The following is a 27,769-nucleotide window of genomic DNA, read 5'->3' on the forward strand; positions in this document are numbered from 1 at the left end:
AAAATATCAGACACTAACTATAAACTATTATTACCCGATAGAATAAGAATCTATCCTATTTTTCACATATCACTACTCGAGAAAGCACTAGATGATTCTACACTCGCTACGAGAATCACGGTAGAAAATACGGACGAATACGAAGTTAAGGAGATACTCAGGGCACGAGGAAACATGAAAAATCGTCATTATCTCGTTAAATGGAAGGGATACCCGAACTCCGAAAATACCTAGGAACCAATTGAGAACCTTATAAATTGCTCGACTCTACTTGAATAGTTCTATTCCCAAGGAACATATCCTAATCAATCGCATAAGTATTATCTAACGACTCAACACCGAACTCGGCATCCAAAGAACGAACTAGAGCGGGATCCAAATCCTCAGAAGGAGTAGGAAGGACCCCTATAGCCTTCTGAAGCTGTTCCGCTTCCTCCCGTTCCACACGCTCCAGTTCTTCGACGTTGTCGATACCACGCGCGACCGCACGCATCATTTTCTCGAACCACAATTTCTTTTGTTTGCGAAGACACTCAATCTTGGCGTCCATCGCACGACGTTCCTCCTCGGCTATTTCAAGCTCTTGCTCAAAACGCATATGGTGATCGGCTATCCGGCGGAGCTAGGCTGGCGAAATGCCCTACACGTCGCAGCGGGACTGATGATCCATTACGCACTGAGCGCAGCGAGAAGAATCGGAAGACGAGAGTTAGCAGGAAGCAATGCCCTTCTTTTGACAATAAGAACAGGGACCCTTTTCCATGGCCTACGGATTGGAAAGAATGGAATATAATAAAGCCTCGCACTACTCGGACTTTTGGGAACGCGGTTTCGATCTCTACTTAGTGACGCGATTAGCAGACATGATAGGCCATGATGATGCAGGAGGGAAAAGCTACCTACCACCCAGACGGCCCGTTTTGAAGGCCTTGAGGGCAAGACCACTAGGGGAGGAGTATTGTATTACGAACACTACAGCATGCACGCGGGGCTAAGTAAGGCGGACCAGGGTTCAACGCACCAGCGCCCAGAAAGGACCGGAGGTCACGTGACCTCCCCAGGATCGAGGACTCGAGCCGTCGAGCCATCGATCCAGGAATGGGATCTAGAGGATCAAAGGTCGAGCCTTTCGATCCAAGCCTACAATAGAGAGATAGACGGGTACTTAAGGAGAAGGTATTTCTATAGCTAGGTAGTCTAGATCTCTATTGATCAATCTAAGTAATAGTTCTACTATTAAGAGTTAATCTCTTAACGGACTTACAAGCCTACGATACTACTATGAACTGCTCATTAGCTACCCTGTAGCTATTCAACCTAACTCACTTCCTAAGAAACAGACCTATCTGTGACTTAGATTTAAGCCACCGTTACACCTAGATTATCAGTACTAGAAAACGTGACTGAGCGCTAGTCTACTCAATATATATATATATATTATATAGTAACATAAGAAGTTATAAGAGAGGGACTAATCTTATTATAAGAAATATTATTATCTAAAATTACTCTCTTATTTTTACTAGATTAATAGAATTAACTATCTATATACTACTATTAACTATATACTATATAAAGTAATATATTTATAGAGTTATAATCTTATTAACTATTAATACAGTTAGAGAATAAAGGCCTATTAATATTAACGAGCTATAAGTTATTATTAGCTCTAGCTAGTTACTTCTAGCGAGCTTCCTAGGTCTAATAAGAATTCTCTTTTATAATCTTTTAAAAATAGTAATTTAATCTTATTATGCTATCTTGTCTCTCTATTTTAGCTATGCCTTTAAGCCTATTAATTATCACTAGTATGCTCAAGCCCACCTCGTTGTGACACAAGGTGGGTGCGTGGCACGTGTAGCAGTTTGACATTCATCTCCTTATTAACAAGCAACCATCCTTCCAGCACTCTCATTCTCCCTTTTCAGCTATGGCACTCCTGCATCATCGTGCTCTTTTGCAAAGGCCACTTGCATACTCTTCAAAATCTTGGTGATCAACCAAAGCATGGCATTTCTCTGGTACGCCGCCACGCTTCTGGCGGCTCTCACGGCTGCCCACCGGCTCTTCCGCCTTCACGGCGTCCATTCCCTGTTTACAAACTGCGTCGCCCGGACAGACACGCGCCACCAGACCCGGTTTGAGAATCTGAGGCGGTTCTTCATTCCAGACGGCAGCCGCGGGTCCAAGCTTCCCAACCTTGTCACCTTTGAGTTTCAAAAGGATGCCGTCATCGTCGAGGTCCCTGCTGGAAGCTTCTGGTCGTACCCGCGCGTATGCCACCACACGCAAGAAATGTGCAGACAATTCTACATTTTGAGCGGATGGTGGTACCTTGACGGCTTCCTCAGCGGCGTGCCCGGAGAGGCGCCCCCCGAGCGTCTACATTCGTGGCGAAGTTTTCACAACTCGCACGCGCCGGCCACGACGACCGCGCAGATCCGTCTTTCCGGCTCGGAAAAGGCGCGCCAGCTCGATCACTTGATTGCCAGCGCGGTGCAGGATGCCGAAGTGTACTTTAAGCTATGCTCTACGCCGCTTTGGCTGCGTCTTGTGTACGCGGCTGCCAGGGCCGTCTCTCCTGCCGCGGCCGACCTGCTCGCCCGTCGCGTGCTTTGGGTGCAGATTCGAGCCATGTTCTTCCGCCACGATACTTGGGAATATCGCGGTCGCTGCACTGTTTTCCGATTGCGGTATCCCTTTCTCAATGCACCGGACTGGGTCATTAAGTTCGAAGAATGGAGTGAGCACTATGCATCGAAGCAGTTTCTGCGCCTAAACTATTGGCTTGGGCACGTATGTCTTGGAATGGAAGCCGAGTATGAGCAGTACACTATTGGTACGAGTATTTAGTACCATTTGAATACGTATCATTAACATTTTATATTTTGTCTAATCTGCTGGCGGATAATCTGCCGTGGCACAAATCACCAAAATTCCATATCTGTCAAAGCACTGTGAAACATTCAACTAGAAGGGGCTTTGACAAGCTTGATGATGATGCCATCAGGCTTCGCGCCGCTTTTATCATATTCGTCCGTATTGTAAAGAGGATTGCTGGTGTTTGCCGTGACGCCCATCTGCCCGCCATTCTTTCCGTTCTGCCCCTTGTCCGCTGAATTTTTGCCTCCATCAATGGCGGCAGCGAGATCCTCGTAGAGAATGGAAGACTTCTCGCGGTTGTTGATGTGCTTGGCGAGGGCGAGCACCGTGCCGGCATTGGCTACTGGCAGTGACCACTCGGCGCAGTCAATGGCCTTGGGCATGGTTCAGAACTTGTCCTGGCCCTGGTTCTGGTCATTCAAGAACCGGAGGTACTCGGCAACGTACTGCACATCTTCGGGGTCCAGGTCCTGCGACTGTCCGCCGCCGACGCCGTAGCAAATCTTTTGCGAGCCTTCACCGCAGGCGGCGCGAGGTAGGACTGCGCTGGCCGAGACGAGCGAGATGAGGCAAAAGCAGGTGACTGTGGGCGAAAGCATTTTTGTTTTTGTTCTCCTTTTTGACTACTTTGCTGATTGTAATGATGGGATGAGAATGGGTTGATTCGTATAAAGAGTGGCGAGTACATTACTCTGAACGTACTATTTATACATGTCGTCTAGGTGCAGTTTTGCAACATCTACCCTCACCTCTGGCAGACTCAACTCTTCAGCATGAACACGATACGTTACTGCAGATGGCTAATGAGGCTGAGCGAAAACGGACAGTGTTGCGAGATTTCCATACTCACACGTAACGCAGCGCTTCATGAGACCTGAAAGGAATTGCTCAGCAGGTGGCAGCCTGGCCACAATGCTACGGCATGTAATGCTCTGCATAAGCGTGCTGGCGGCGGCTGTAATATAGCATATAAATTTTGTAATTTAGGACAGAACCATTTAGGAAGATAATCTACTATTATTGTATTCTAACTAATAAGAGGTTAGGGAACCCTACGAAGTTATTACTACCCTCTTCGCCTCCGAATCTTATGATAGATAGCTCCTTTCTGGAGGCGCGCTAGAACCTAGGAACACTCCGAATTATGACGCTCGCCGAGCTCGAGGCAGAGCCCTACTGCTTAATTGATTTAGCTCCGGGGTAGCTAGGGTAGTCATGTAGCTAGGGTGGCACCTTATTATTAACGCTGACGGCTTCGTCACGCAGCGCGGCGCGGGATAGGCCAGAAGCCGCATAAGAGAGGGAAGACCCCACGGAGAAGAAAGACGCAGATAAAACATAGCTACCTGGTCGCCGACCGTATAAGGAATGGTTAATCTATGTGCTATATCACAGCCGCCCGTGCTAGCAGCCTTGTCATAATGCACTCCTGCATGATGTTTGGCAATGGTTCCCATATTTGGCGTAAACGTACTATATTTCCAACCTATCAAGAGCTTTTTTTGGATTAACAGGATGTCTTCAATGTCTAAATCTGGAAAACGCTGCAGATTTGGCCGAGTTCTTGGCCGAGCGCCGGAAAGCCCCCCCCTTCCCTTGCCACCTATTCTGAATCAAAAAGGCAGTTTTGGGGGCTGTTGAGGTTCTTGACCATGAGGCAGGCTTCGGCGAACTAAGTCCTCTTTGCTCGACGACTGAGGACTGTTTTGCATGATACATGTACCGACAATAACTGTGTGTGGTCCAATACGTGGGTTGAAACTGCGTATCTTAATAGAGGATATGTTCACCTGCTCTGCAGACGCTCATCCAACTCGTAAAGATTTAATCATCGCCGTCTTCCCGGATACTCCCCAGTACGTCCCCACACATTGGAGATAGGTGCCATGCCCCGACTTTTGCTGCCCCCGTCTCTTCAACCCCATCTTCTATCACACACTAAAAAGAGGGCTCTGGAGGGGTCGCGGCTAGACGGCACGACGATGTCACGGCCACCTGCATATCTTTAAAAAATACTAGCAAGCTAATATAACGCCGGCCACCCACTTGCGGGCTACCCAATAACGCCTTCAACCGAGATATTCTACTATTATAAGAATCGCATTTTCTCGCCCCAAAGAGATTATATTATTATTCTTTATACTATAGTATTATTATAAGCTAATATATAGAAGAAGACCTTTAAAATACTATTTAAGATATATTATTGTTATTTATTAGCTTAAGATTACCATTATCCTTGAATTAAAGTTAATAAATACTTCTAAGTAAAGATTTCTTATTTTTAATAGCTATAGGAACTATTATCTAAATAAATTCTCATTTCAATAATATTTATTTTAATAATTACTAGAATATACAAGGTAATAAGTAATAATAGAAAGTTATAAGTATAAAGGCTTAGAAAAGGCTTAAATATACTTAGAGAATTTATAATAGAAAAGTTCAAATAACTAAATAATATTTATTTACTTAACTATAGAATTATTATAAAATATTTTTAAAGAGACTATAAGTCTATAGAGTACTAGTATAATACTTAATATTATAAAATTGTTCCTTAGAAATCTTTATCTCTACTAGTATATGTATTAATATAATATAATACTAGTTACTTAATAGCTCTAAAGAAGAATTAAAAAAAAATAAAAAATATAGCTAAAAAGCTTATAAAACTAAAAAAGAAATACTCTTCTAGAATTTTAGGCCACTTAAGCTATTATAACATTCTTAATAAGTATAAAAATATTTTTTCTACCTCTTCTTCTTATAAGCGCCTAGCGTTATACTCACTCGGTATAAGTAATAACTACTAAGATAGGTGTCCGTGGGCAAACCGCGGAGGTACCCATCCAGGGTAGCTGGCGCGTCTACAAACGGGTGCGCCAACCCCCCAGAAATAGACCTCAGGACAGTGACACACAGACGTTCCCTGCTTTCCTGCATTCTCAGACGTAGGGGAGGGAGTTGTTCGTTGTTATGATGCCATGGTTATCGGTGAGCGCATGAACCCCTCCTCCACCCCCCGCCTCTTCTCTCCGCCCACTTAAGACGTCGGTGGTTGAAGGCGGGTTTCCGTTCGTTCCCAAAGACCAAGCTCGACGACCCTCATACGGAGGGTGTTTTTTAATGTTAAAGAAAAAGAGGTGTATGGGAATGAATATATAGTCTTTCATTGATGTACGGTATTAGCGTATGGTGAATGCTCGTTATAGACTAGAAAGAAAGAAGTAGAAAAAAAAAAGAGGGAAACCCGACGACGCCCAACTCCGTGCCAATGTGTGTATGTGCAAACTTGATGAGATAAAGGAAAATATAAGAAACCAAATAAAGCAAATCTTCGACAACAAACGGGCTCGGCTTTGCTAGCGGGACCTCGTATTTCCAACAGCTGTTGCCTTTAGTGTTAGTCTCACGCTTAGGTGCTGGTAGTATCCATCAATTGATCGTATGGGGTGTACGTGTAAATGTTGGTTGGCTGCCACTGGTCGAATGGCAAGCTCATGTGCGGGTCGTGCTCGCCGTCAAACTGAAAGAGTAACTCATTCTCAAAACCGTCCAGGAGTAGATTCTGGTGCGAAGAGAGGCCAGAGATATCCTGGCCCATCATGAGGCTGTTGGCCATGTACCCGTGCTGCTGTTGCGCCTGTAGGGGCAAGTTGGCAAAGCCCGGAATCAGCATGCCCACTCCGTCAGGCTGCTGCGGTCGGCGGCCCATGGTGGCAGAGGCAGACGATGGCTCTGGGACGCCTGTGAGTGGCCAGCGCGGAGCCAAGTCGGCAGCGTTCGATAATTGGTGAAGTGGAGGCGCGGGGCTGTTATTGGATGGACCGACCACGGGTCGTAGGATTGGTGCTGCGCTTTGGTGATGCTGATTGCCAAATTGAAGCGGTGCGGTATGCAGGTCTTGCCTCGGTTGCGGTGGTTGGCTCGTCTGGTAATGACTGAGATAGGAGCGGTTTTGCGCCTGTTGGTGTTGTGTCGGCGATGGATGTGGCTGATGTATTTGGTTGGCGTAGTGTGTGTTGGCTGGCAGTTGTCCGTGAGCGCCGGGGGCCATTGAGCTTGGAATATGGTCGTTTCGAGGTGCGCCCATCGTCGCCGATACGATACCTGGTTGTGTGCCAGGTACAGGAAGGGCTCTGTCTGGCATGGCCGCTACAGCAGCCACAGACTCGGCAGACTTGGAGATGGGCGGTGGCAATTGGTTGATGGCCCGCGGGATAGGGTCCTTGCCGTCATCCATGCTCCCCTCTGTTGTAAGCAGCGTCGACTTGGGATTCTTGAAAAAGTTCTCCAAGGACTCGGCCCAGCGCGAAGCCAAAGGCCATACTTCTTTACTTTCATTGAGAATGCTGATTGTTCTCTCGAGCATCGCGGGTCCCTTTTCCGCAATGGAGGGGTCAGGGCAGATTTCAGGATATTTACATAGGTAGGTTGAAAAAAGGCCGCAGCTGTAGACGCAGAAAGAGGCGATTTGCGCGCCTACGCTTTCGTCGGGTGTGCGGTCTGTGAATTGGGCCTCAATTTGTTGGTAGAGCCAGCGGACATTGCGAAACAATTCCAGTGACAGTGTTGAAAAGAAGACCTGCTGTCGAGCCTCTTTGCGCTGGATCAAGTCGACAAGATAGGGGCGCCGAAGCACAATGTTGCACAGTCTCGTCATCATGGTGACACAGAGATAGGCCAAGTCTTCTCCCACATTCTTGTATCGTCGGAGCAGCTCGTGGCTGAATAAATGACTGGGCGGGAGAGAGGCTTCCCAGTCGCTCAAGGTTTTCGCCATCTTGGAAAACTCACTGTTGGAATCCCACGGATTCGAGCTGCGGATATCATACACAGCGCGACGACCTACAGTTCCCCAGAGGTTGTGTATCTGCATGAGAGTAGCAAAGAGAGATCGGTTCTTATCAGTGATGAGAGCGGGGTTGTCATTTGCGGGCTGGGTCCCGGCCAACGCAGCGCGTGAACCTGGCAGGACACCATTGGCAAAGTCGTCTTCGTCACAAGGTAGAAGGGTAGTAATGTCGGAAGCGGACAGAGCCACTGGCGAGACTGGGCCGGAATGCAGGTTGTCTTGGCTGTGGAGCATCCATATTGTACGACGAGCCGACTCTGCTACCATGATTGCTTCTCGAGTTGGATTGTTCAGCTTGTACGTCTCTTCCCGATGCAGCATCATGAGAGTAGCCATGCGAACAGCAACACCCATGTTCATCTATGTCATGTCAGTTTCGTGAGTTACGCGAGACCGAATGGGTGCATCTAACATAGCTTTTGTTTCTCAAGCCGCTCCCGTGCTGGGCAATGCTGAGTAGATAAAAGGCCTGGCACAGCTCGAGAGAAGGCTCGGCATATACCCGTTCGAGTGCTATGCGGGAGGCACGCTCCATGAAATACTCGGCGGCTTTCACGCCAGTGCCATACCGGGCGCACAGAGCCGGGGTCATACGGGCAGAGACGCTCAGTATACTCAGCAAGAGAAACAAGTTGCACGAGTGCGGGCTCATGCGAAGCTTTTCGGGGTATTGCCTCTTGGGGAGGAAGCCAAGCTGGAAGTAGAAGCGGGTAAAGCGGTTGACACCATCGACGAGCTCGTCGAGCGGAGGTAAGCCCTCCCACGAATCAGCAAGAGGCTCCTCTGTGCGCTTTGCCTTGGCAGCGGTGCCCTTGGGCCGCTCAGCTCTGGTGCGAGGGTGGCGGTAGTCACGATCAAGGTCGGGCTGGCCGCGAGAGGGGAATTCGCTGTGGATGGTGGGGTCATATCAGCATCTGATATTTCTCATGGTACATCTATATCGTGCCACGGTCATGTTGTATCCATGTCCATCCATGTCCGTGTCCACTGCGCGGGTACGACGGGCCAGTGCGACTTACCACTCCTGGGCGAACTCGGGGCCGCTTTCCCGGCATGATTTGCAAGGCGGCTTGCCCTTGTCATGGACGCATTTCCTCCTCAGACGACGGCAGCTGGGGCGTGCGGGCAACGTTTGATCAGCACGCCAGCACGGCAAAAGAAGACGACGAGGGGACCCGGGCGGGCAACGGGGGTGGATTTCGGGCAAGTGGACTCACGCGCGGCAAGCGATGGCGGCTCTTCGCTTTATGATGGGCTTTTCGGGCTGAGCAGGGGCCGCGGTGGATGTTGACGGGCTGGCGGCGACATGGGCGGCCGGTGAGGTGGACGCAACGGACGAGGCAGCCGTGGAACCCAGGGCCGAGCTGGCGTAGGATGATGCATTGACGTTGGGGTCCATCACGGGCGGCGACGGCTCCGACGCCGAGACGAGACGATTCAACGCCCGCAGATCCCTTTTGCTGGTGCCTCTCCAGACAGATGAGCGTGTGAACAATGCTTGACCTGCCCAACGATCAACAAGGCTAGACTGTGGTTCCCTTGGTGTTGTTTGCTGGTGGTTGGGAGGGGCACACTGAGATGTTGCCTGCCGGAGAGGGTTCTTTACTGGTACAGCAGCAGCAGTAGGTAATCTGTAATCTGTAGGTCGGTAGAGGTACTCCGTACTCCGTAGTTAGGTGTTAGGCAGTTGCCTAGGTACGGTACGGAGTAGTTGCCGAGCACAAGGCGCCGGCAGTGAGCAGCACCCTGCACAGGTGGGTTCACAGGTACCCTCTGAGGGGCAGTTTGGTGCAGAGGTATTTTGGACTGCTGGAGACTTCACTGCGTAGCAGGTACCTAAGTACCTACCTCTATGGTAGAGGGTACTTAATAAGTAGGGGACCTACCAGACCTTGGCGCTGCCACTGGCGGCAGGCAATGAATGGGCTTCAGGCTTCAGCTCGATCGTTTCACTGATGTGTGGCGTGCGCTGAGCAAGATCTTCCCGATAGCGCGGCTGCAGGAAAAAATAAAAAACACAAAAGCAAGTTGAAATGGGGGGAAGGCTGTGCGAAATGACGTTTTCTTTTTTCCCCAAAAGTGCGGCCGCCCTGCTCATTTTCCAAAAACTCAAAAACCTTGACAGGAATTGCAACCCTGTATAAATCCCGCCCGCAGACAAGGGCTCTCGCAACAAAAGTTCATCACGTGATCTGCACCACTAGCGATGGCGAGCTACTTAACGAGCGAGAGCCGGTCGCCGTCTTCACTTTGGCTTATTATCCCTACGTACTTGTGATTGTTAGCTGAAAAGGGGGGGGGGGGGCTCAATTCAGGAGTTTTCTCTAAAAAAAAAACCAACCACACGTTATATTTTAAAAATAGCTACATGGCCTGTCTTGACTCGGAATGTTGGTTCTACTGCACCAAAAAATCTGCCCTGATCAATTGAGCCGTACAAACAAGTAGCGGATGGCAAGTGGCGCTTTCATGGAATAGTACACACGACTTGACCTAATGTGACTTCGTATTGGCATCCTTTAGCGACTGATCGAACGCGGCATGGAATTTGACGACACCCTGTGGGCACTCGCCTCCATCCAGCGAGACACTCATAAAGTAACGTGGTGGCACGCCTTCCAGCACCAGGCCTCTGCCTGCCTCGAACCCGAACTTGTTGTATAGCTCCGGGTTCCCGAGCAGCACGCAGCCTTGCACGCTCTCCAGAGTCGCCAGGCGCCTCAGGCCGTCCTGGATGAGCATGCGGCCGATGCCCTGGCGCTGCCGACCAGGGGTGACGCTGATCGGGCCGAGACCGAGCCAGACCCCCGTCTCGATCGCGGGCGTGATGGTGACGGGGGAGAATGCGACATGGCCAATGATAGTGCCCGCAGGATCGGACGTGTCGACGGCGACGAGTGAGACGGTGAGGGCGCCCGCGCTGCGCAGGTCGTCGATGATGGCAGCCTCGCTTGCCGTGGAGTCGGGAAACGCGGCTTTCGTGAGGGCGTGGATGGCGGGACAATCGTCAACCGTTTCGGAACGAATAGTGATGGTCATGACGCAAGATAGTTTTGCAATGTATCCGTTTTCTTATTGCATGCGGTTGAAGTTGGAAAAAATCGCTAATCAAATTGTAAAATTGACAGTTGTGTTCAATTTGGAGTCGTATGATAGAAGCTGTAGGTTATGTGTGAGTCACGGCCGCCGAGACTAGAGTCTCCGCTTGGATTTCCTTTGCAGTTTTCACATGATCCGTTCTGGTCAGTACAGTTGATTCAAATTCGCTGTTTTATTACGCCTGGCAGCAATGCTAACTTCTCTCCCTCACTGTCGGGATAGAAAGGGGGCGGTGCATAGTCCAAGTATGTTTGGACGATAGGAAGGAAATTGTAGGCGAAGCACCCCCAACACTAAACAGAGAGATGCACAACCGAACTTTTTTTCAACGGCCTAAAAGACTGACTGACCTGAACTAGCTCAAAGGAGGTGCGTATATAGACGGCAACAGTACCTGTACCATTTATTTCCACCCGTCCGAGTGATCTCTCTCGTGGTCATGACGGATGAATAGGCGAAAACATTACATTCTGCGGGCGAGTTGGCTTTTAGAAATGCCAAACTTGATCCAGACCCTTTTCGTTAGATTTTCAAGCATTGTCTCAGACACAAAGTGCTTTACTTTATTAGTACCAGTAGGTATCCAAAGATCCAACTATTTCCGCACCAGGATGTAGTCAAGGCACCCTCCGCCTACAACAATGGTCAATGGCGGGACTGCCCGGCCTGGGACCCTACTGCCCTGAACGGCTCTGCCCATTGCCAATGATCAGGCTGCTCAGTTTTTTTTTTCTGCACAGATGGGTACGCACTTTTAATCATTGTAGTTGGGATGACACGCATCATCGACACATTCCTATTAGAAACATAGACGTTGCTATCCTGGATGCAATGCATTGCAGTTGCACCACGCACAAGCTTAAATCACCCTCGTGAAGAAGAAGAGAAAATATATGATATTTGAAGTCAGGTCTCTGGTAATATGATTTCCCTTGTGATCCTGCCTGCGGCTCTGGGCGTACTTGACGAATTCGTAGCGTGACGCGTTCGGTGGCGGGCATCACGCGACATGAAGAGTCAACCGGTTACATTTCCAACCAGAAGAGACCCAGAGAGGAAACCTTGTGCCAGCTATGTCAAAAGTCTGATGAGCCCAAGCCACCGCCAACTTATGCCGATTCGCTGGAATGTCGCGTCAGAACTGCATTGCCGCGTCTGCGGCGACAACCGAGCTTCAACTGCGGCGCCGGCGACTCGGTCCCCCGTAATTGCTGCTGCCCAAGGCATTCTCCATTGTCGAGGCGTTTAGCGTAAACTGGAGGGTTAACATGACTTCGCTTTCTTTTTTCTTTTTTCTTTTTTTTTTGAGACATCTTGCAACGTGCATCTTTTCAGGTCTCAGTACCGCGATATGCAAGTGCCTTTGTAGTTGATATTGTCCGTGACCTTTGTTCCGCATGCATGTCCGCCTTGATTTAAAGTCGTACCAATTGCAGCCTTTTAGAGCCGGATTCCAAAATTAGGCAAGGCCTGTAGATGTGGCAGATCGTGCCCCGCAAGGCGCTGCACAATTATATAATATGGTAGATCGTAGCGCCAGGTAATTACAATGTGACAGATGCCAGCCTGCGCTACAAGTAGAGAGACTCGCAGGCCTACGCTGTCTGGTTTCACCACCATCTTCTTTCCACATGCACCGCAAGCCGAGTATCCAGTTTTCGACTCCCATACTGCGCTGATTGCCGCCTGCTTACTATTCAATGTTCGCTGGCCGAATTGGAACCATGAGTCGTTCAATTCTTCTCCTCCTTCTATTCGCCATCCTCTGTTACGCGACTGACAGGCGGGAGGAACAGCCGCAGAAGTGCAAGAAGCTGCTTATACGCAGAGAATGGCGAAACTTGACGAATAATGACAAATCTGCGTGGATAGGAGCCGTCAAGGTGCGCCCCCTCTTTTCCCTCTCTCGCCGGTAGCACGCATTTACTCATGAGGCCTACCAGTGCTTGGCTAGTATACGACACCAACGGCTGTCCTTGACCAAGAACCAGACGGTGCTTGAGGGCAAGAGGAGTCTGTACGACGATTTCTCCTACTCGCATGCATCGGTGGTGTACAGCGCGCACAGAAACGCCTACTTCTTGCCATGGCGTGAGTTTTACCAGCCCATCGCTCGCCCGTCCTCCGCCGTCACATTCTAACAGCGCTGGCAAAGACCGATGGTTCACGCACCTGTTCGATGCGTCTCTGCGCCGCAATTGCGGCTACACAGGGCCGACGCCGTACTGGGACTGGTCGCGCGATCACGCAGACCTGTTCCGCTCTCCCGTCTTTGACGACTCGCCGGAGCACGGCCTCGGCGGGACGGGCGACTGCGACTCCTCCCCAGCGACCGACTGCACCGTCACCACCGGCGCTTTTGCACCGTCCGGCGGCGGCGGCGGCGGGAGCAGTAGCAGCAGCAGCAGCAGCAGCAGCAGCAGCTTTGAGCTGGCCTGGCCGATCCCACATCCGCTGCGGAGAAACCTGACGCTGCTCACCGGCTGGTGGCCTCACGAGACGCCGCTTAACAACACGATAGGGCCCGAGTTTGTGCAAAACACGACCGAGCACACCACAGGCGACTTTTACCGGTTCCGGCACGCCATGGAGCTGATGCACAACCGCATACACAACTTTGTTGGCGGCGACTTTGCTGGAGACTGCCCAAAAGCCCTGCCAGAGGAGGACTGCGACGACACGGCGAGCAGCTTTACGCCCAATGACCCGCTGTTTTGGCTGCATCATGCACAGCTGGACCGCTTGTGGAGTGAGGTGCGTCCCGTTCGCTCACGAACCCCCCATGTCATCCCCTTGGCTGTGCATCTCCGCCCCCCCCCCCCTCCTGTCTGACGCAGAACGAGACACTGGATGATAATGTTGCTAACTTGAGTTATGCAGTGGCAACGGCGTCACCCATCCAATTTTGGCGCCTTTTCTGGCATGCCCCTCACGCCTCACAACATGACCGATCCGCGATACGATCCCGAAGCACACGTGGATCATCGGATGCCGTTTGACGTCCAGAGTGCGCCCATAACGCCGAGAATGGTTCTGGATACATCCAACTGGCCGCTGTGTTACCGATATGCAGAGGAGGCGTGACAGATGCTAGACAGAATGGAAACCGTGGGTGTTAATTCGTTCTCACGCCTCGGCCCAGTCGTTCGACGTAGAGCCGCGTGAAGTTTGTGACGTGAAGCAAACGCTGCATTGCCGCATCTTGAGAGTTCGGACACGCACGATAGAAGTTCATCCACTCTAGATGGCAGTGAACTGTATTTCGGATTACATTGAACACAAACGTGTTTATCTTTCCTTCATGCACTTTACAGAAACACATACTACCCTACAGCCTCTTTAATCATCTTGGACATTTCAGGTGTCCACCGCTCGTGATTGTTCTCCATCCAATCATACACCTGATGCCAGTCCCGACAAGTATGAGTAGTTCCCACGCCCGAAGCAACTGTATCGCCATTTGCCAACTTGGTAGTTGCCCCCCACTCCAATGTCGTGTCGGCGGCACAGAGAATGCCCTGCCGCAGGTAGTGGAAGCAGTGCTCCGTGTGGTCGGATCCGTCGTCCCCGTTGACGAGCATGGCGCGTATATGGTTCAGGCAGTGCAGCTGGTGCCACATTGACACGTCGAATGCTTGGGGATCCTCGCCCAGGAACACGAAGCCGGTGCCTGGTGGCCGGAGCGCGTTCCACTCGGCCGTGGCATTGGCGCCCTTGAGCTTGTAGTGGACGGGGTCGTCGTGAAAGTCGACCTGGATGGTGCGGACGCGGAGCGGGAGCTCCCGAGGATGGTCGCCGGCGAGGTAGCCTGCTCGATGTTAGCCCTGGTCCAAGTACGGCAGGATCCTGGAGTGCAGAGCAACACTAACTGTACCGCCGAGTCCCGCGCATCAGGATGCGGAGGGAGAAGACGAGAGCACTTAAATTCAAGGCCAGGCATGCGCCGAGCGCTGCGAGAAGGCCGAGGCGAACGCCGCGCGATTCGACTGTCAGCGATTTAGAAAACATCCCGGCATAGTGGTAGTCAGAGCTGGTGTGTTGGGGCGAGGAGAAAGAGACGATGATTTTCTGTTCACTGGGAGAGGGTTAAACAATGATGAGCCCGTTGATGACGTCCTGAATCTCACTCGGTGGTCACAACGTGGTGCTCCTGGGCGGTGAGGAGAGGATAGCCGCTGCCGAGACAATCAATTGTCGATCCGAATAGCTCGTCAGAGGCGCGACGCACACGCAATTCAGTCTAGAATCTCCTGCGCAATACTATCACACTGGTGTGACCATCGCCAAGAGATAGACGGCAGCGGTTACTCCTTCAACGTTGATCGGCGCGATCAACGACTACATCTCACTTTCAGCTTCCCGTTGAATGGCCTGATATCTACGCTGAAGTGTGATACCGATTTCGGAACTTTTGTGCAGCGGATCACACCCTCTGCAGTACAACTCATGAGACATGTATGCGAACCTCCAAGACATGTAGGAGAAACTCAAATGCACAAGACATGCATGCACGAGTCTTGGCCTCTTGGCCTCTCTTTGATTGCCCAGATGCAGCGAGGATCTGAGATACCACATCTTGACCGCGATGCAACCCGCAGCTCAGACGGATCAAGAACACTTGATGCAGTCCAGATCACAAGAACACATAAATGTCCCTGACGGCCCTGAAGAGCTATCTCCTACACACTTGGTTGAACAAGAAGAAAAACATCAATCTACTCATCCATTAAAAAAAAGCCTACCAAAATGCGCTTCAGTACTCTTGCCAGCTTTGCCAGCTTCGGCCTGACTATCCTTCCAGTCCAGTCCGCGGCGGTCCCCGCTGCCGATTTGTCTGCCCGCGGCGAGCAGCCAGCGGTCCGGGCCCCTGAGACTGACACGACCGAGAAAAGACACTTCTACCGGCTCGGTGATGATGTCGAGAAGCGACACTTTTACCTTCTCGGCGATGATGTCGAGAAGCGTGATGTCGAGAAGCGACATTTTTACCTTCTTGGCGATGATGTCGAGAAGCGTGATGTCGATAAGCGACACTTTTACCTTCTTGGCGATGACGTCGAGAAGCGTGATGTCGAGAAGAGGCACCGGTACCGCCTTGGTGATGATGTTGAGAAGCGTGACGTCGAGAAGAGGCACCGGTACCGCCTTGGTGATGATGTCGAGAAGCGTGATGTCGATAAGCGACACTTTTACCGTCTTGGCGATGATGTCGAAAAGCGTGATGGTGCCGAGAAGCGACACTTCTACCGCCTTGGTGACGACAAGTCAGTCGAGAAAAGACACTTTTACCGCCTTGGTGATGATGTGGCCGCGGAGAAAAGACACTTTTACCGCCTTGGTGACGACAAGTCAGTCGAGAAAAGACATTTTTACCGTCTCGGTGATGATGTGGCCGCTGAGAAGAGACACTTTTACCGCCTTGGCGACGACAAATCAGTCGAAAAAAGACACTTTTACCGTCTTGGTGACGACAAGTCTGTCGAGAAGCGACACTTCTACCGCCTGGGCGACGACGTGGCCGCAGAGTGAGAAGCTGGATTTTTTCTCCATGGACTGAAGTGGGATACACCTGAAGCCAAGATGTTGTCCTAAGTCCCGGTTTTCAAATTGAGAAGAATTCCCAAACTGCTGTAATTCGTTCGGTCGGCGGGAGCTGCAACCTATCAATGTTATGACGTCTCGAAATGAATTCTCTTGCTATTTGTATTAGATCAAACCGAAATTGAATAAATACAGCCAATGAAGTAGTATCTCGGGCGCCTAATCTGTGCATGTGTACTATGCTCAGTCTCTCCACGACTAAGATACGACTGCGAATCATTGACATTGTTGGAAACAATGCTTCGTCTTGATTCTCCATGTAGGTCGAGGCTGCTTCGTTTTTTTTCTTGAGGGCTACGTATCCATATCTTTCAGTATATGTGCGAGTAAATTGACGATGAATCTTTTTATCGGGATAATTTGTATTTGGCATCAAAAGCGTAGCTGTTGCTATGAACCAAAGAGAATAGACCAATGTGATTGACTCATTCCAGCTCCAATGTGTATACCGCGCCGAGAGAATCTCGCGTCCAATCCATGTCTGCCAATATCCACGACCGACGAGCTTTCGAGCCACACTTGTGGGCTTTACAGGTACTCATCCGGCATCGGAATAAGGGTTTCGTTGTTAGCCGCACACATGGCCAGATGATCTTCCGGCAGTGCATCCATACCCAAATTGACCATCTTGACGTCAGAGCACTGTCTTTGAGTCAGTTTCAGCTGTGAAATGGGCCGCAGGAAGAGACTGACATGGTATTCCACAGTTCCCGTTTTCGGATCGCTTGCCTCGAAGTACATGACTCCAATCTCGCCAGGGACGGTCTCGAACGGGATAGTGACGTTTACGCAGAGCTGCCCGGACGGCTGGATTGGAACATCCTTGAAGATGAGATGCTGAAAGTCGTCTCTTTTTCTTGGGACCCTATGCTTGGTGTACAAGGCCGTCACAAGGTCTCCAGGATAGCCTGAGAACGACAGAAAACTGCGGGAACTGCGGGCGTATTCCTGGGGACTGTGAATTATCTGCCCTTTTCTGTGTCATTCAACGCTACCGGCCCAAGAAGAGAGTGCAACATACTGCAGAAGGGATTATAGCGGTCTAGCTCTGGCCGAGTCTTGGGGTTTGGACCGCGGGTCATCCACGGGAACTGGACGTGGAAGCCGGCGTGCGCGGCAAATGCGGCATGGGCCCAGGGGCCAAGCAGAAAGGTGACTGCGGCGAGGAGGGAGACCATGGTTGACGACTGCTGCCCAAAACCAAGCGGCGGCGTGGAGCGAGCGCAAGATGAAGTACTCGGTACGCCCAGACGATTCAAGTCTCTCTCCCGGGCCTCTCCTGCTCTACCAGTCAGTGTTGGTGCTATATGAAGAAAAAGCACAAATAACGAGCGATCGACAGTCCCACACTCTTCGGGGGCTAGCATCTCAAACTACGGGCCGGCGATCGCGCAGTCGATCAAACCAGGCGATCTGCGCAGCCGCTGAATACGACGTGGCAACCCCGTCCCATGTCTTACCTGTACGCACAACGGCAGGCAACGAAACGGCAAACGTGAGTATGGAGACTGTCTGACCGTGCAGTATAGCTGAACTGACACCGGCCCAGTAGTCTACATAATCTCACTCGCTTTCACCTCTAGAGGAGCGCCCCCCTCCCCATCCTCTCGCTGCTCACTCTGCCATACACTTTCGACCTCCTCGTCGCCATGGCTCCTTTCAAGGAGAAGCCCGACTCTTCGCAATATCAGCGGCTTTTGCTGCGTGACGACGGCGATGGCTGCAGCACGCCTTTCGAGAACCGCGCCTCCTCCGACGGAGACCACTCGGCCGCGTCGCACCAAGGCCTGGACGGTCTCGCGCCATCCAAGCCATCCCAGCTGCCCAGGCTCATCCTGTACTTCTCCTTCGCCCTGGCGCTCCTATCAGCGGTGAACATTGCTCTGCTTCCCGCCACACTAGCAAGGTACCGAGACTACCCGCTGTCTGACTCTGACCTCGCTGCGCTCCCGCACGGCGCCGCTGGTGTGGGGTTGGAGCATGTGGCGGATTTCATGCCCCCTTCCCCGGTCTATCGATACTCTTGGCCAGATAAAATCGCACGGGTGAGCCGGAAGATGAAGAGCGCCGTGTGGGGACCGGGGATGCAGGTCTATATCACTGTCGAGGTGCGTTTCTCATGTTTACTTTTTGGCCCCGGTCTGCTCGCTCAGCCAGTGCTCCATGCAGTATCTATGCCAGCCACGTTGTCTGCAACTGCTAATCTAGCCGCAGGATTCCACAATTATGCGCTTTCCCATTCCCTCCGATGGCGCGAATACCTGCCTGCTCTCTTGGCGAGCGCCACCCGAGCTTTCTGTGCGCTCCAAAGATCTTACGACCAAGGGAGACATTTCAGAAATCGAGATATGGCAGCTCATCGCCCCCTCGGCCACCTCGGCAAACACCCCCTCTAGTATAGAGGAGCTCGATTACGACACTCTGTCGTACTCGTCACTGCCGGTGCGTGGTGAGCTGCTCGGCGTTCTTGACCTTACACAGAGGCCCAATAGCACAACTCGCGAGTTTGCCTGTCCAGGCGGGGTGGATAATCTAGTCGTAGAACTACGGTGCCAGCGGGTGGCGTGTCATGTGGGCTTCATGCAGCTTGATATATCACCGATCCTTGGCTTTGAGCTTCTGAGAACACGGTAATAAGCGGGCCAGGATCGCCATAGACCTTTGATCAACAGTCGTACTTGCATATGCTGTCAAACAAGGGACAGAGCAAGGTCGCGGGTGGTCTTCAGCCCATGATATATAGTGTGCGATGCCTTTGGCAGATAACTAGCCCGTGAGACAAGTTTCGAGTATATATACTTTATACATACCGTAATCCTCTCATTTATTATTCTATCCATACCTTGCAAGACAAATTCGTTCGTTGCGCAATCTCACCCTAGCCGTCTGGTGCATGCTACTACTCCATCATGTCTACTCAACTTGAGACCGAGACTCTCGCCCGTCTCTCTTTACACAGTCCAGCTCATTTTAATATACAAAAGTCCCTTACCGCTCATCGCCAGCTGCTTCTCCAACATTGGAGTATCTCTTCCAGTTCCAAGGTGCTAGAACTTGGATGTGGCCAAGGCGACTGTACCACCGTGCTTGCCAATGCTGTAGGTGAGCAGGGGAAGGTGGTTGCAGTAGATCCCGCAGCTCTGGACTATGGTAGGTCTTCTCACCTCTCTTGTTCCATTTTGCTGTCGCAAGCAGAAGCTGTCTAACGAATCACTCCTGCAGGTGCCCCTCATACACTGGGGGAAGCTCAAGGTCACATCTCGCAAGGCCCGCTGGGGAGCCGGATCACTTGGGTGCAACAGTCCCCTTTAGACTACCTCTCGTCCCTGACCCCCTCCTCATCCACCGACACGGCCTTTGACGCGACAGTGCTCGCCTACAGCCTCTGGTACTTCTTCTCCCCCGAGCTCATTCTTTCCACATTTCGTGCCATCAGGCAGCATAGCAAACGCCTACTCCTGTCGGAGTGGTCATTGGTAGCCTCGCACCCCTCAGCCCAACCTCACTTGCTGGCTGCGCTCGCTCAGGCCGCATTGGAGTGTCATCGTCCCGAGGGTAGCATCTCGCATCGGAATGTCCGCACGGTGCTGGGCCCGAAGCGGCTGACCGAGCTGGCCATGGCCGCTGGGTGGCAACTAGAGAGCGAGACTAGCCTACAATGCGGAGACGAGCTGTTCAATGGACAATGGGAAGTTGGCAATTGTCTTTCTTCCGACTTCCAAAGCGACTTGGAGACGCTGGTGAGTGATGAGAGGAAGCGCACGGCGGTGTCTGCGTTGCGGGATGCATGTGCGGCAAGTGTGAAGGTTGTCGACGGTGGTCGGAAGGGCATCAAGGCCATGGATATCTGGGTCGCCAATTTTATTTGATTGAGCGAATTGAATTTACAAGCCCGGCTCATGGCTTTACTTTTATGTTTGTTTGTAAAACATCATTTGCTCTGTCAGATGAGCCGACAGCTTTAGGTAGATAGACTCGAACACAACGGCATATTCGCCAAAACTCCCGATTGACAGTTCTAACAGACAGCAATACTGAGAAGAGAAGGTCAGGATAGCATTATTCAAACCCATTGTATATCTCCTCTATAATGTTCATAATGTATATGGCATATATAATTCATATGGTGGTGCGCCGTCGAAATTTTAACTCGCCATCTGGCCCGTCAAACGCGTTGCATCCACCCCGGGAACTGGCAAGTTTTGTTCGCCACTGTAGTGATTTACGTCGACTTCATGACGCTCTTGAGTCTGTGATGTCATTAGTAAGTGCTGTTACAGATCAAGCTTATCAAGACCTACCTTCTGATGCCTTCCGTGACAATTTCAGGGTCCTGGGTATAGACTAGCCTGTACCAGCCCGGCTTGTTGGCATGCTCCTCTCTGGGCTGCACAAACACGCCCGCCACCAGCGCCTTTTTCGTAAACGCAAACTCGGCATTGGCCTCGCCGTCCAGGCTCGCCGGCAGGTGCGCCGAGAGGTCGATCCAGACGAAGAAGCCCGCATTGGAGCCCGGCAGGAAGGGTATCCCGGCGGCGCGCAGCTGCGCCGCGGCGTGGGCGTGGGCCGCCTTTGTGCGGCTGCGCATCGCGTCAATGTACGCGCGGCACCACGCGCGGTCCTCGAGCAGCGCGCAGGCCATGTTGAGCACGGGGCCCGACGGCGTGTGGAAGCGCATGAGGTTGTCGAGGGCGCGCAGCACGGGCCGGCTGCGGGTGACGAGCGCGCCGAGCTTCATCCCGCCGGCGGCGAAGTCTTTGGCGAAGCCGTACTCGACGTGCAGCAGGTCCTCGTCGATGAGCCCGCGGGGGTCGATGGAGAGCATCGACGTGAAGGGCACGGCCTCGGGCTCGTCAGACTCGAAGACGGAGCAGGCGTAAACCTCGTCACTGATGAGATGAATCTGGTGGCGCTGGCACAGCTTCATGAGCTCGACCAGAGTGTCTCGATGATAGCATTGGCCTTGAATCATGAGTAGTCCGAATGCGAGACATGGTATTTGGGATCAGACGTACCGAGAGGGTTGTTGGGATTGACGATGAGGATCGCCCTGACCTTTGTGCCCGACGCCGCGGCATCGGCAAGGGCTTCCTCGTACTTTTGGATAGCGCCCACAGTCAGGCACGTTTCGGCGTCCGTGTCCGCGTACAGAATCTTGACCTGCTCGCGGTTCGTAAAGTCCAGCTCGAAACGTCCATAGATGGGACGGTTGAGGAGGATTGCATCGCCGGGGTCGGCCACGGCCCACGCCAGCATGTCATGGAGCGCGGTGCACGAGCTGGTCGACCGAATATGCGCCGGCTCAATGGGGAGGCACGGATGCAGATACTCTGTGAGGTGCGCAGCCAGCGCTTTGGGAAAGCGGGCGGTAGTGCCATAGTTGAAGTCGTTGACCTCAAACGTGACCTGAGTCGGCTGTTAACGATGCAAGTCGCACACCGACTAATGAGGGGACTCACGTTGCGGTTCACAAAGTCTCGAATATCTGGCACAACCAATCTCTGTACGAAATTCTCAGTGAAAACCCCTCCCTTTGCTTTTACGTTGTTCGTCAAGTGTCTTCTCGGTGACCGTTTTCACTCACATTCTCAGCTAACGCAAAGGAGATCACGCCGGCTGGGTTCGTATCTTTGTCATATGTCTGTCTCGTGGCGAACATCCAAGGCGCACTTAGGAACTTGGCTGTGGCCTGCGCTCTGGTGGAAGTTATGGCCGTCATGGTAACTTTGATATTTATAGACACGTCTGATAATAGTGAGTAGACTGAGTTGTTCATTGTGAAAAAGAGTCGACCGTGAATTGACTCGTAGATCGACGGGCCCGACAGAAGTGGGGAGGACGCCGTGCCAGGATATAAGACTGCGCACAGCCAAGGGGCAGCCCGGCTTGCTGGTTGAGCAGATATGAGAGAAATAAGCAACCTAGAGATATGGTATCTACGGAGAAGAGTCTTACTGTGGTTTCCATACGTGAATACTCTGCCCACAGCTGGCTATGTGGTGCAGCTCGAGACCAGTTGACCGACCATTACCGAGACTGAGCACCGTGATGTCCTGGCGTGACCCACCTCGAATCCACGATGAAATCCTTCAAAAATAAGGTTGGTTGGTAGTGGTGTGACAATATATAATGCTTTGCATGTACTTCGTGCCAGTATTTGAATACATCTCATGGGTATGCTGTTAAGAAGGCTTGCTCGACATCTACCCAGTATGGAGGGCAGCCCTGCGTATCTGGGGCTGGATATAAAAGCATTTCCAGCAAGGAAGGAGGGCGAATGGCAGATGAGCCGGTAGATATAGTAATATACATAACAATGCAGAAATGTCTTTAGCAACATGAAGTATAAGAGACGTTTTTCTCTCATTCCATCTCTTGCCACGGTTGACAATGTACGTGCCGCTCGCTGGCAATGTGGCCAACGGTTCTGCCAGCTGGCAGTCAGATAATCTGCAACAATGCAAGACGGCCGTCAATCAAATGCAAACGGCGCGTTTGAAACGCGTAGACGGCGCTGGACTATTGCAGAGGGTCGCGATGTCTTCATCTTCAAACGCCGCCGCAGCTTCAAGTCCGATCAGGTCGTGCGAGCCCCTTGAGCACGGCTACATACACCAGCCTTCCTATTCTTGTTTTTCGTTGTCTCTTATTCTTACCCCAGAATGTTCTATAGTAATCAGAGTAGGCTTCCATCTACGCCGTCTTGGCATCTATCCTCGACTTTCAGCTGACACGGTGCAGTTTTAACCAGTACGCAGTATGGCGTTTCCACCATTTGGTATGCATCCTCAACGAAGCACGTTCCTCTTACACGGCTGATAACCGCCCCAGGCTCGTTGCCACCGTAGGAAAATCACATCAGAAGCGCGTCACGAAGAAGGCGATCCAAGATGTCAACGTTCCGCGCGCCTGTGGCAAGATTCTCGACCCCGGCGCGCCTCTGGCCCTACGCCTACAGGGCAATCTCCTATACGGCGTCTCTCGCATTTTTGCCGACCAATGCGGCTATCTCCTTTCCGATACCGAAAAGACGCAGAGCGACATGATGACATTTTTTCGTGCCATCAAGTCAAGTCACCTCGATCTACCAAACACCAAGACCAAGTAAGCCATGTGAACAAAGTCGCCACGGCATTCAGACGGCCGATTCTCGTTTACCCAACTGTTAACTCTGTTCCTCCGCTTCAGGCGCGTGAGCATCACACTGCAGGATGACCCCAACTTTGATCCCATGAGCCAGCTTCCGCCACTGGATCTCAGCATCATCGACGCTGAATGGCTCGCCATTCCCAGCCAAGGCTCTGCCACAAAGTTCTCGCAAATGTCCCCCCTCCAGGCTTACACGAGCAGACGAAGTTCCGCCGCCCGACAGACGCCGCCCATCAACCTTGAACTGCCGCCGTCGTCGCACTCGCCTGCAAGTTACAGGCTGCCCTCGCATCTCGGTCAGAGCAGCTCCCCATACGGGAAAATAGGCCGCTTGGACGACGGGCCAGAGTTTCTCCCTACGCAAGAGGATGATTTTGCCGCCATCGGGGAAATCGGCCTCAATTTTGACGGTGACGGCAACCTGGTCGAGTTTATCGAGGAGGAGCCGGAGCTGCCCCCCTTCTTCGGCGACACGCCCTCCAACGTCTCCCTGCCTGTCGCTGGAGCGCAAGAGCTGCAGCCTCTGCATGACTTTCTCGCGATGGGTGAGGAGCAAGTGCTCCCAGATGCGGAGGCCTTTCCAGCCCCAACTGCCCCCAAGACGAGCGACCATGTGGTGGTCTCCGGAGAGGACCGCGCCATCACCACGTTGGAAGTCATGCAAGTGGTGGCGCCCGCAAAACGCCGCAGAGTCACCAGGCACGTTTCCATGGTCGACGAAGAGATTGCCCTGTCGCGCAGCGAGCAGAAGCATTGGCTGCATGACTATGTCGACATCATGGCCGATGCCACCAAGACCCGAGACAGCACCACACCCGCACAGGCCAAGAAGAACGCACTCGCTTTTCTTCTACACAACGGTCTCGCCAACGTGGGCCTCACGTCTCGGGTGAACGGCGTGGACCATCCCCTCGCCGCCGCCTTCAGTGGCTGGAACGTCCTCTCGCAGCTCAATCCCGACGCCTTTGGTCAGCCCGAGCCCGAGACGCCTCATCGTTCCTCGCGCCGCCGCAAGTCTAGCGAAGCGTTTGTAGACGACGCTGCGCCGGACGAGCAGCGCCACGTCCGCCCCCGACATGAACCAGACGACCTCGCCGAAACGGGTCGTGGCCAACACTTTGATGAGATGCTGCCGCCGCCGCCGCCATCCGGACTCCACAGCGAGCACGACTCCTACTTCGAGACGGGCATGGACGCGCTGCCCCCAATGGACGACCACCACTCGTCCTCCATCATGCCTTGGAGCCGGCCGGGCTCCGCCGCGCCAGGCTCGTCCGTCCGCGGCGGCGCGACTGCCCCCGGCAGCGCGCAAAAGGCAGCAGCCCCGAGCCCCTTGCTGCACAAGAGCACTAACCTCCTCCCACTGGCGGCTCTCGACCGTCACAGCGACCCCGCCGCGCCGGCAACGCCGTCCCAGGTGGCGTTGGACCTCTCGGTGCTGGACTCGTCCATGGACATGGACCCTGTGCTCGACTTTGACGATGCCGCGTACGCCGGCCTGGACGGGGCCAGCCAGGCGTTTCTCGACTACGCCGCCAAGCGCGCCGTGCTGCACGGCGAGCAGGCGGAGGAGCCGGAGGCGGGAGACCGTCGCTGGGTCGACTTTGAACATATCGCAAATCCGCTGAAGCACGACGGCGCCATTGCGGCGCAGGCTTTCCTGCACGTCCTGGCACTGGCCACGCGAGGCGCCCTCTCCGTCCGCCAGGACAATAACGCGCAGGGCACGCAGCCGTTTGGCCCTATTCACATAGGGATCGACCTCTCCCCGGGCAGAGAGGATTAATCATTGTCCTGGGTTGTTAATTTTCTCTTGTGCCATTTTTGAATTTCATTATGAATGCATTTGCTGTAAGCGATAAGGGGCTCGTTCATACTGACATGATCGGTTGATATTTTTCGGGACTTCTTTTTTATGGGGGCGAACAAGAGCAGAAGCTCCAAATGGGTTCGACGCATCAACGCAAATATGTGACAAGGTTTCTCGCTTTTCTTTACTCTGTTTCTCTGGGGTTGGGGGGTGGTTGGCAGCACTCATCTATCGATTTTTAAAAAAGACGCATCGGGCAGGTGGGAAAGGATCTTCGTTGGGTTTTGATATCGCGACACAGGACGCAAATATTTAGCTACATATATTACTGAGCAAATACAAATGTGATTCAATATGCAACCTATCACAGGAGGAAAAGATGTTGATGTCATTACGTTTATTCATTAGTGCATATGTACTACGGGCATGCACATCGACTAGCTGTCAAATACATCTTCGTCGTCATTGACGCCCTCGCGGTCCTCAAATACGAGGTACTCGGCGGTAGCTTCTTCCCCGGCGCGGCCAGTGAGTTTTTCCCAGGCCTGGCGCACAGGCTCCAGTGTGGCATCGCGAAAGGCCAAGTCCAGCACTGGCGCGCCAAACGTTACAATGTCGTCGTCGCCAACGTCCAATGAGGCCAATTTTGCACCCCTCTGTTCGTATTGTAGCTTATATAGCACCTCGGGGGCTGCTTGTCCCTCGGTAGCAGTAGCATGCAGGAGAGATGATAGAGCCGACTCTAACAGAGCCTTGGATGACGCCGTGGTAATGGTGCTTAAATAGATGATACCTGACACAAATGTGGTCAGTATAAACGCCAATAACAATAATTGCAGAAAAAAACAGATGTGTGAAATGGAGTGTCGATCAGGTTGTCAGAAGATTGATCGTCATTGTAATTCAGACAATGTAGATAAGTATTCGTAAGGTGTATTCATCCGGACACTGAAATTTGCCAACGCAAAAGGGGGAAAATAGTCTGCAACTTACATTGACCGCGCGGGCATTCCCCCGTATCGCTTGAGTGCACCATGGCATATATAGGATAGTTTGAACTATGCCCATTGCTTTCGGACACAGAGCCTGCGGGGAATGCCACAACGACGGCAGAGGGGGTTGGAGACCCTTCTACCCTCGCTTCGAATAAATTTTGTAGAGCAGCCCCAATCACAGCTGTGGTTCGTGTTAGACAAACACCGTCTTCGGGGCTGCTTTCTGAGCTCCGGAACACTGCCTTGGCTCTCACAACCATGTCATTGGAGAGAGAAACATTCAGCTTTGAAGTCTCATCCTCACACTTCGCAACATGTGTGATACCTGTGCCGAGCATGTACACAGCACCGCCGACGGCTGCAGCCCGACATCCGACCTGACACACCTCGGATAAGCCACCCCATTTGGGGTAAACAGCGGCGAAGCCGGGGCCGAACACGCCCATGGAGCTCAGGTGGCGGTTGATGGCCACCAGTCCATCCTCAACCGCAATGTTTCCATCAAGGCTCAAGGTCAGGGTGACTATGTAAGACTGCAGCGTATCATCCAGTTTGAACTCGGAGCCCAGAAACCCAGCAAGAGGTTTGTCAGCGTGGGGCTTCCAAATCTCAGCCTGTGGCTCCGACTCATAATCAAGAACAAACTTGAGAAACTTCATCAACAACCGCTTGGCTCGGACGGGTATCGCTGTGCTCGAGAACACGTCTTCTCTGGTAGACGGAATGCGGACGAGCGTTGGAGTCGCCGCGTCTCCCGAGTCCACGGCTGCAGACTGGAAGATGAAGAATGACCCGACGGCCTGAAACTCAATCTGTCGAAAGGCCTTGGAGGAGACGAGCTTACTGAGAAGCTCGGACCGGGCGTGGATGAGCTGCGGCGCGAGGGCCAAGCTGTAGGCTCGTGGTGACGGCGCATCGTCCGCCTTGGTCACCTCGGCGGCGCGGAAGAGCCCAGTCGCGTCGGGCGACGCATGCTTGGCGGCCCAGGCATCCGCTTCCTGAAGACTGAAGGCAGCCTCATTCTCTCCGTAGTAGCCCTCGGGGTCGACGTGGAGGATGTTCTTGCCTGATCGCGAGAGAGCTCTTTCGACGTTCCAACACGGCGTCAGTCAGAAAATTTTCAAGGGTTCTCCATGGCAGACACCTATGCGCCTATTTGATGGAATCCAAGCTTACAGGGCAAAGAGAGACTGCTGTAGTCCCGTGCCGCTGATAACTACATCCCAATCAGTGTCTGAGAGGGATTCCATGCTTGCGCAGGGCCAGCTGTGATGAAGCGAGGTGGAAGAAGGAAAAAAGCGACGTGGGAAAAAAAAAATGGCTAGAAATTCTGCATGCGAGGCCACTCGGTGAAGTGGAGACGGTGCCTCA

General features: G+C 52.4%; 13 protein-coding genes across 13 annotated transcripts; 5 read left to right on the forward strand and 8 right to left on the reverse strand.

Moving 5' to 3' along the window:
- Positions 1-301: 301 nt before the first annotated feature.
- On the reverse strand, positions 302-598 carry V2A60_004417 (uncharacterized protein; the record flags this gene model as incomplete). The annotated part of the gene is made up of 1 exon (XM_083255737.1): positions 302-598. One exon carries the CDS (start codon positions 596-598, stop codon positions 302-304), a length of 297 nt encoding a protein of 98 aa, XP_083111863.1.
- Positions 599-2,010: 1,412 nt separating this feature from the next.
- V2A60_004418 (uncharacterized protein) lies at positions 2,011-2,856 on the forward strand (the record flags this gene model as incomplete). Its single annotated transcript, XM_083255738.1, has 1 exon — positions 2,011-2,856. One exon carries the CDS (start codon positions 2,011-2,013, stop codon positions 2,854-2,856), a length of 846 nt encoding a protein of 281 aa, XP_083111864.1.
- Positions 2,857-2,969: 113 nt separating this feature from the next.
- On the reverse strand, positions 2,970-3,485 carry V2A60_004419 (uncharacterized protein; the record flags this gene model as incomplete). The annotated part of the gene is made up of 2 exons (XM_083255739.1): positions 2,970-3,260; positions 3,330-3,485. 2 exons carry the CDS (start codon positions 3,483-3,485, stop codon positions 2,970-2,972), a joined length of 447 nt encoding a protein of 148 aa, XP_083111865.1.
- Positions 3,486-6,304: 2,819 nt separating this feature from the next.
- V2A60_004420 (fungal specific transcription factor domain-containing protein) lies at positions 6,305-9,143 on the reverse strand (the record flags this gene model as incomplete). Its single annotated transcript, XM_083255740.1, has 4 exons — positions 6,305-8,104; positions 8,157-8,631; positions 8,764-8,856; positions 8,962-9,143. The coding sequence occupies 4 exons, from the start codon at positions 9,141-9,143 to the stop codon at positions 6,305-6,307; spliced, it is 2,550 nt and encodes an 849-aa protein (XP_083111866.1).
- Positions 9,144-10,237: 1,094 nt separating this feature from the next.
- V2A60_004421 (GNAT family N-acetyltransferase) lies at positions 10,238-10,783 on the reverse strand (the record flags this gene model as incomplete). Its single annotated transcript, XM_083255741.1, has 1 exon — positions 10,238-10,783. The coding sequence occupies one exon, from the start codon at positions 10,781-10,783 to the stop codon at positions 10,238-10,240; it is 546 nt and encodes a 181-aa protein (XP_083111867.1).
- A 1,784-nt stretch (positions 10,784-12,567) lies between these two features.
- On the forward strand, positions 12,568-13,927 carry V2A60_004422 (tyrosinase family protein; the record flags this gene model as incomplete). The annotated part of the gene is made up of 4 exons (XM_083255742.1): positions 12,568-12,726; positions 12,787-12,934; positions 12,999-13,597; positions 13,724-13,927. The coding sequence occupies 4 exons, from the start codon at positions 12,568-12,570 to the stop codon at positions 13,925-13,927; spliced, it is 1,110 nt and encodes a 369-aa protein (XP_083111868.1).
- A 239-nt stretch (positions 13,928-14,166) lies between these two features.
- Positions 14,167-14,851, reverse strand: V2A60_004423 (uncharacterized protein; the record flags this gene model as incomplete). The annotated part of the gene is made up of 2 exons (XM_083255743.1): positions 14,167-14,651; positions 14,713-14,851. The coding sequence occupies 2 exons, from the start codon at positions 14,849-14,851 to the stop codon at positions 14,167-14,169; spliced, it is 624 nt and encodes a 207-aa protein (XP_083111869.1).
- A 738-nt stretch (positions 14,852-15,589) lies between these two features.
- On the forward strand, positions 15,590-16,372 carry V2A60_004424 (uncharacterized protein; the record flags this gene model as incomplete). Its single annotated transcript, XM_083255744.1, has 1 exon — positions 15,590-16,372. The coding sequence occupies one exon, from the start codon at positions 15,590-15,592 to the stop codon at positions 16,370-16,372; it is 783 nt and encodes a 260-aa protein (XP_083111870.1).
- Positions 16,373-16,972: 600 nt separating this feature from the next.
- Positions 16,973-17,622, reverse strand: V2A60_004425 (uncharacterized protein; the record flags this gene model as incomplete). Its single annotated transcript, XM_083255745.1, has 2 exons — positions 16,973-17,352; positions 17,466-17,622. 2 exons carry the CDS (start codon positions 17,620-17,622, stop codon positions 16,973-16,975), a joined length of 537 nt encoding a protein of 178 aa, XP_083111871.1.
- Positions 17,623-18,093: 471 nt separating this feature from the next.
- On the forward strand, positions 18,094-20,313 carry V2A60_004426 (uncharacterized protein; the record flags this gene model as incomplete). The annotated part of the gene is made up of 3 exons (XM_083255746.1): positions 18,094-18,552; positions 18,659-18,893; positions 19,667-20,313. The coding sequence occupies 3 exons, from the start codon at positions 18,094-18,096 to the stop codon at positions 20,311-20,313; spliced, it is 1,341 nt and encodes a 446-aa protein (XP_083111872.1).
- Positions 20,314-20,666: 353 nt separating this feature from the next.
- On the reverse strand, positions 20,667-22,163 carry V2A60_004427 (pyridoxal phosphate-dependent transferase; the record flags this gene model as incomplete). Its single annotated transcript, XM_083255747.1, has 5 exons — positions 20,667-20,694; positions 20,746-21,406; positions 21,460-21,850; positions 21,904-21,945; positions 22,029-22,163. 5 exons carry the CDS (start codon positions 22,161-22,163, stop codon positions 20,667-20,669), a joined length of 1,257 nt encoding a protein of 418 aa, XP_083111873.1.
- A 739-nt stretch (positions 22,164-22,902) lies between these two features.
- V2A60_004428 (Rec8 like protein-domain-containing protein) lies at positions 22,903-25,379 on the forward strand (the record flags this gene model as incomplete). The annotated part of the gene is made up of 4 exons (XM_083255748.1): positions 22,903-23,028; positions 23,203-23,222; positions 23,276-23,548; positions 23,633-25,379. The coding sequence occupies 4 exons, from the start codon at positions 22,903-22,905 to the stop codon at positions 25,377-25,379; spliced, it is 2,166 nt and encodes a 721-aa protein (XP_083111874.1).
- A 461-nt stretch (positions 25,380-25,840) lies between these two features.
- Positions 25,841-27,648, reverse strand: V2A60_004429 (GTPase-activating protein MRS6; the record flags this gene model as incomplete). Its single annotated transcript, XM_083255749.1, has 3 exons — positions 25,841-26,196; positions 26,397-27,481; positions 27,575-27,648. 3 exons carry the CDS (start codon positions 27,646-27,648, stop codon positions 25,841-25,843), a joined length of 1,515 nt encoding a protein of 504 aa, XP_083111875.1.
- Positions 27,649-27,769: the final 121 nt, after the last annotated feature.

This window comes from Cordyceps javanica, chromosome 3, assembly GCF_051103115.1.
Source record: "Cordyceps javanica chromosome 3, complete sequence".
NCBI lineage: Eukaryota > Fungi > Ascomycota > Sordariomycetes > Hypocreales > Cordycipitaceae > Cordyceps > Cordyceps javanica.